This window comes from Penaeus vannamei, chromosome 5 (genome assembly GCF_042767895.1).
Source record: "Penaeus vannamei isolate JL-2024 chromosome 5, ASM4276789v1, whole genome shotgun sequence".
Classification (NCBI taxonomy): Eukaryota; Metazoa; Arthropoda; class Malacostraca; order Decapoda; family Penaeidae; genus Penaeus; species Penaeus vannamei.
In genome coordinates, this window is record NC_091553.1 from 43,499,191 (window position 1) to 43,506,690 (window position 7,500).

The 7,500-nt window shown below is 42.4% G+C and overlaps 1 protein-coding gene and 1 pseudogene across 3 annotated transcripts in view; one reads left to right on the forward strand and one right to left on the reverse strand.

Annotated features, from left to right (window-relative positions):
- Nucleotides 1-7,500, reverse strand: part of LOC113800301 (probable G-protein coupled receptor Mth-like 2) — a 34,025-nt gene that overhangs the window by 14,978 nt on the left and 11,547 nt on the right. For all 3 annotated transcript variants that reach the window (XM_070122136.1, XM_070122137.1, XM_070122135.1), the window contains exon 2: nt 222-682. In XM_070122136.1, coding sequence (XP_069978237.1) covers nt 222-638 — 417 coding nt within the window. In that variant the 5' untranslated portion in view covers nt 639-682. The remainder of the gene's footprint in view (nt 1-221; nt 683-7,500) is intronic.
- On the forward strand, nt 5,226-6,285 carry LOC138861853 (uncharacterized; annotated as a pseudogene).

A 7,500-nucleotide genomic window follows, 5' to 3' on the forward strand; every position in this document is an offset into this window, starting at 1 on the left:
AATGAACTTCCATTTGTCGTTCATTTTTTGCTACTTTAAATGCAAGAGACAACTGTGTATATATACTGTATATATGGACTATCGTTTGGTCTATGTCAAATTTGTGTGTGTGTGTGTGTGTGTGTGTTCATTTCTGTGCTTGTCACGCACACTCGTTTAACTTCGCAGCCTCTAAAACAAAAGGAGAAAAGGGAAACGAGGAGCGAAACCCCACGACTCACCTTATCGATATTCGGGTGGCAAGTCCGCGCCGCGTAGCCGCCGTCCGTAGCGCGCCCCACACAGAAGTCGGAGCTGCGTTTCAAGACAATGACTTCCATCCATTCCAGATAAATCTTTCCTTCCTCTATATCTAGCATATTATTCGATTCATTCAGAATAAGGTGGTTAACGTAGTATCCTGTGCGACATGTCAATGGCTCGAAAGTCCACGAGACTGTAATTTGAGACAGATTTGCGGAGATTGGAGGCGAGAAAGTGCCTGCGCTCTTACCGACCACGCAGCCATTGTCAGTAAGAATTTGGTCTTCCTTACAGCACAGTCTACCAACTGGGACTGAATCTTCTACTTCTGCCGTAGAACTGTTCAGCATGCCTAGGCCTACCCACACTGCAAGGAACACTGGCCGCCAATACATCTTGCAGACAGACCTGGGCAGAAAGACTGGCAATTTCACACACACTGTAAAAACAAGATGGAGATAATTAGACAATTATATTTATGGATGACGTGACGGGCGGTCCCTCTCTCTCTATGTCAGTCGATCTGTCGGTGTCTCTCTGTCTGTCTGTCTGTCGACCTCTTTGTCTGTCTGTCTGTCTCTCTTTCGGTGTCTCTGTCTGTCTGTCGGTGTCTCTGTTCTGTCTGTCAGTGTCTCTCTCTCCCTGTCTGCCTGTTGGTGTTGCTCTGTCTGTTTGTCGGTGTATGTCTGCCAATCTCTCTCTCTTGTCTGTTGGTGTCTATCTCTGTCTGTCTCTGTCTTCCTTCCACTTTCTGTCAGTCTATTTACATGTCTCACTCTGTCTCTATATATCTAACACACACACACACATAATTAGACAATTATATTTATGGATGTGACGGGCGGTTTCTCTCTCTCTCTCACTCTGCCTCTGTCTGTCTGTCTCTCTCTCCCACTTTCTAACAGTCAATTTACATATCTCTCTGTCTCTATATATCTACCACACACATTATATAACTATTATATATATGTGTGCATATATATATATATATATATATATATATATATATATATATATATATATATATATATATATGTGTGTGTGTGTGTGTGTGTGTGTGTGTGTGTGTGTGTGTTCGTGTGTATGTGTGGTAACTGTCACCGTAAACTAAGTCGAAAAAATGATGTTTTTCTATAAGAAATCCAATGATTTCATCGATTCTTGGCGTTGTTTCTTCTGCGAATGAATCGTTGAGGAGAACGAGTACCATTTCTCCTTCGATAGTCCCGACAGCAGGGGAAGGCATGAAGTATATCAGGGAAATTATGGTGTAAAACAGGCTTAAATAAGAAGAATAGCGAACCAAAATGCGTAAAACTAGCACAAAAAACGCTTAAAATCAGCCGTTGAAACTCTACGGACGTACCCGCCATCTACAGACCGACAGTTCTAAGCCTAGTGACACCAAGGCAGGACGTCGTCAGGATTCTTCCTGTGTTTTGAACGATTATACGGGGATAAACCCCTCGACCTGGGTAGTCCTTATACCCAGCGTGTGACTGGCGTATGTGGGTGTACCATCACCAAATTGTGTCGGACATAAGGTCAAGGCATGTGGAAAAATAGTGTTTAATGAAAATTGCGAATGTTGAGCGCTCGATGCCTGAGGGGGTGTCACACTAGCACAATTTCCGTGGTTCTTTCACGTTTCCGTGTTTTTCTTTTCTCGCTACCGCTTGTATTTTGGGTGAATGCGATAAATTCCAGTCAAACGATAATTATCGTTTTCGCTGGCAAGTTTCCGTGGTCTTTTTTGGTTCAAATGATAAGCTATAATAGATAATCGTTATAGGAATGTAAAAAAAGTATTTATAATATAAAAGATTCAAAAAGACAGTCTAAACTGTTAATAATATTTTAAAATTGGCAAAATTCTCTCTTGTATTTAATAAAAAAACAGATACAAGTTTGTAACTAGCTGCTCGCCTGTTTGTTTACATTTGTGTCCAGATGAGAGTAGCGAGAATACGCCCTTATTTAGCATTACACATTCGTTGTTTCGCATTAAATCGTCGCCATATAGCCAGAATAACGTCCATCATCGCCAGAGCTTGTGCGAGGGTTGAACCCATCTATCTGTGTTCGGAATTTTGGTCGGACTGTTTCCGTGATTCTCATCGCTAGTGTGACTCCGCGAGCCAAAATGACCACGATTTCCGTGGTGCCAGCGGAAAAGTAATGCGGAAGATGTGCTAGTGTGATACGGCCTTATCGAGGTGCTGTGCAAGGGACCGTTGGCGAGGCCTGGGGAGTGTATGTGTGACAGCACATGATGCAATGCACCTTCCGGGTGTTTTTAAAGCCCGTAGAATCCACAAGGAAGGGCAACCAATGAATAGAGCGGAGAACGGCCGCCACCTACTGGACACCATTTCTTCGGCAAGTACGTAGAGTCGAGCTCTATTCGCCTGTGATCAGAGGTTGTGGCCTGCTATAAGTGCCAGAGTTACTGCCACATAGCCAAATATTGCAGCAAGGAATCAACCAGTGCTGTCTGTGCAGAAGCTCACAAGACAAAGGACTGCCCTGTAAGAAATAGCGGGAAGAATGACAACGAAGACGCCGTCACCACTGTGGAGGTGCGTCAGGTGCGGAGACCACCTGCCCCGACCGTACCAATGCCCTGTCCAGCTACGCCCCACCCGGTGCCTTGTGACGTCACTAACCCACAAGAATTCTCGCAGCTACCTGGGGGAGGGGGGGATCCCATCCCAGGAAACAGTGGCACAGATAGAGGAAATGGCCGAGGAAATCAGAAGCCTCAGGCAAGGTCTTGCTGAACTGAAAAAAATGCTTATGGACTATACGTGGTGTCAACTGCAGAATTAACAACTTGATCTGTTTATAAGAGCCCTTCACATCAAGCACTATTAAAAACCGCCCCGAGGATTAGAGGATATTCCTATACAAACACTGGAATGACAGGTCTATTGACTTGTGTTAGTGACGCCATACCGCATAAACTGGTGAAGACGTCTGATGACAACAATGTGCATTATCAGCACTTACATATCCGAACAGCCTCCGGGTTTTTCTCCCTATACAATGTATAGTGTATAGTGTATAGGTGTAAAAAGTTTCAAACCGATTCACTGCCCATCTTCCAGAATCATGGCACAATATGCATAGAAGATTTTAATGCTAGACATTCTACATTTGGAGATGGTCAATGTAATGAAAATGGCGAAGAGTTCGGACATTTTGTGAACAACAGATCTATGACTGTATATGTATGGGAGTCACTAATAAAGCGTACCATATTCGTACGCCTGCTGTTAGAACACGCCACATGGCCATGCAAGCGGTACTAACAACAGGCGTACGAATATGGTACGCCTTATTAGTGACTCCCAGGCAGAGCGATATGGGAGTCACTAAGACGCACCATATTCGTACGCCTGTTGTTAGTGTCGCCTGTATGACCACGTGGCGTGTTCTAAATATACACCCACGCTGTACGACACAAGGCTCGCCGCTGGGCCGCCAGAGGTCAGAAGATAAACCCGACCTTGCAGCGACCTCGTTTGACCCGGTCTCACTCCTTCACTCACCACCCTCTGGGTTAGAACAACGCCCTTGCCAAGTAAAACAGTGCAAATATATCATATATGCATCTTTTCCAACGGTTAAGGGAAACGCGACACCTTTTGCGCTACAGGAATCGAGCAGACGGTTAAATTTAATTGAGTTGCCAGATGCATTCCTCTTTAGATATGTCATGCATATTCGCAATTATATTGGATACCTATAACACTGCACTACCCACCATAAGATATCAAAAGCCATCTTGGATATCATATTCCAAAATACTGTGTACCTGCCGGAAAAATAACCAATACAGTAAAATAGCAAGTCGTCAACCGTGATCATTCCCATTACGTCACAGAAATGGGTGGAGCTTAGATGCATTCCCATTACGTCACAGAAATGGGTGGAGCTTAGATGCCTGTCTCGCCTCCGATCACGAGACAGCCTTTGGTGTCACGTCTCACGACACCTTTAGTGGCACCGGAAAAGATGCCTTATGTTATATATTATTCTACTTTGGTAATTCTAAGTAAGAGAGCCGTGTTTTTTTTTCTACCCCCATTAATTTTGGGGGACCCATGGGGAATTGGGGGTTGAAGGGGGGAGGGGACACATGCGGGAGAAATAGTGGAATGATAAGTGAAAATTTTGAAAAAATGCAAAATCCGAACGAGAGTCCGGATTAAATAAGTGAGTGTAAAATTGAAAACCCCGAGCCAAACTTCGTAGTAAAAAAGTGAAACGGCATCATTTTGTTCACAAAAGGAGGGAAAGGCTATCAGAATTCGATTTTTACAAAAATTGAGATTGAAATTCATATAAGTTTTCTTAGAATCACTCGCTCTATCGTTTGCATATATTTTTCGTCTAAACGAAGGCTGTATGGAACTGAACCTGTACCGAAATGTCCAATGTACTCTCAAAAGGGGCAGTCAAATCAGTAACGATAGGTTCGTGGCATTAACCGACGAATAATTTAAGATATCGTAAATGGTATAGGTCAAAATCCTGCCAGCCGACTTTTAGACGAAAAATAACATATGCAAATGATAGAGCGAGTGATTCTAAGAAACTTATCTTCTATGAACTTCAACTGCAACACAATAATAACGAAGTTATTAGACACGCAAGTGTCTGTGAGCCCGTTATGAAGTACTATCTCAAAATTTTAAAAATCGCCATCCGATATCCTTTCCTTCCTTTGGTAAACAAAACAATGATGCTGTTTCATTTTTTACAATAATTCTAATCACCGAGATTCGTGCGTAAAGCCCACATAACGGTACACGAGGCAGATTTTGTGTCTGTATCAAAATATATGACAATAGACCAGTAATACTCACATGATATTGAGTATTTACAATAACAAATAAAATTCTTGCTCTGCGCACACCGTTGTGCCTCGCCCATATTACGAGCATAAGGGGCCTGAAGAAATGCGCGGGATTTTCAAAAATAAAAATGTTATCGCCTGAATTGCACACGAAACATTTTGAAATATTTATTCGACACTACATGCGCGTGACATTGTCACGAAAGCCAATAGTATTACAGGAAATACTGTTGACCAATCACGAGAGACCCTGTGTGGAATAGGTATGTATAGTGGTAGAGTAACGCGAGTATAATGAATCTTTTGCCATCATGGATCTCAGGTGCGTCGGGTGTAACCCTCACTACTATAGTGTAGTATCTGATTATTTTGAGAAAAATGACGCTATAGAATTCCTGAGAGCACACGGTGTTTTGCCAAGGGCGGTAAATTGTCCACACTGCGATTTACCTTGCAAATGCCGTGAAGATCGACATACGTGGTATTGTGGCAGATGGAAAAAAAAATGCAAAAACAAAAGGTAGTAAAAGTTGCGTTTTCTCGATCAGCGATTACAGCGGCACGTTTCTGCAGGGAACCCATTTGGCACCATATAGAGTAGTTTTATTTGTTAATCATTGGTTGCAAAAGTATTGGGATCATCAAACTGTCACGAAATGTATTGGCATGTCTAGACCTATTAGCGTAGATTGGAGGAGTTTTTGTTCTGAAGTAGCCCAAAATTGGTGGCTACAAAATCAAAATTCAATAGGAGGTGCCGGGGTAATCGTTGAAATCGACGAGACGCTGCTCGTGCGGCGCAGGTATAACAGGGGCAGACAGGTGAGCCACGTGTGGGTCTTTGGGGGTATTGAGCGTGTCAGTAAAAAGAAATTAATTGTGCCACTCCCGGACGGTGACAGGAGTGCCGACACCTTCATACCCCTGATTAAGAAATATATAAAACCAGACAGTATGATATACAGTGATAGATGGGCTGCCTACCGAAACCTGAAACATCTTGGTTACAAACATCTGAGTATTAATCATTCTGAGAATTTTGTAGACCCACACGACCCACAACTCCATACACAGAATATTGAAAGATTGTGGCGCGATCTTAAGGAGTGGGTCAAAAAGCCCGGGATAAAGAGCGAATATCTGCCACAATACATTGCGCGTTATTTATTTATATAAGAACATCCTGATTCCCCTCTCCATTCATTCTTTGTTCAAGCGGCATTGCTGTACCCGCCGCAAGGCGGGGTTCAACGGGACCAGCCTATGTCTGCCCCAGTTCCTCACGATGAGAGTAGTTCATCAGAGTGAATGAGAATAGGTAAGAAATCAGAATGTGTTTTTTTCCATAGTATATAAATATAGAAAACAGTGTTACGGAACGATTTAAATTTTTTCGTGGACTTCAACGCACTTTTATAAGAATTGTCGATAATAAATGAATCCTGTGAAACATTACGACATGAACACAATGTTTAACGAGCAATTATTGTTATGGTAGCAGTTTTAGTGTATGACAAACGGCGACAAATCCTGGCCAATGAAAACTGAGGAAAATGACATCAGTAGTTCTTGACCAATCAGAACTCGCTATTTTCGGAAACCCGTGCAGTCTGGCACAAAAAACGTTCAGTGTCTGTCTGTCAACTATGTGAGAAGGTTTACGTGTGAAATAAAGACAATAGAATGCCGGCAGATTTTTTTTTGAAATCGCAAAATATATTTATCTGCAGAAAAACGACCACATCGACAAAATGTGACGAAGTATATTAAAGGAGCCGCGACAATAGAAGGTTAGTGACATTTAAATACGTTATAACGAGAACCAGCAATTTTACAGACATTGCATATTGCACGAAATATGTATAATCAAATATTAAACGCATGCGAGTAACTAATTGTTTACGTCTTATATTACATTAAACGCAAGTAGAAAATTACCAAAACCAGTATTAATGAGATATATTAAACGCTAACAATTTTTTTTTTTTTGTCTCGGGAGTGTCAATTGACTCGAATTGCGCATAGAAGGGGGCTCTAGCATTATTCCCATCAATAAACTAGTAAATGTAACGTGCAAAAGCAATAACTGAAAGAGCGGCGGCTCCATGGAGGACGCCATGTCCATGCTGTCAGCGCATGCGAGCAGCGCCGCAGGTTTTACGTTAAATTGAAAATTACGAAGAAATTAGGTTAACCGTTTGTGTGACGCGCGGTGATAGAGGGAGATGGACACCGCTATCTTATAGAGCGGAAGAAATAGTAGCAAGTAACATAGATTAAGCTACAGCGGGCTCTCATTCACCTATTAATGACGAAAATGTAACTCGCTCTTCAGGCTCATGGGCGCAAGGTCTATAGAAGTACTTATATAGACCTTGCATGGGCGGTTCCTTCGC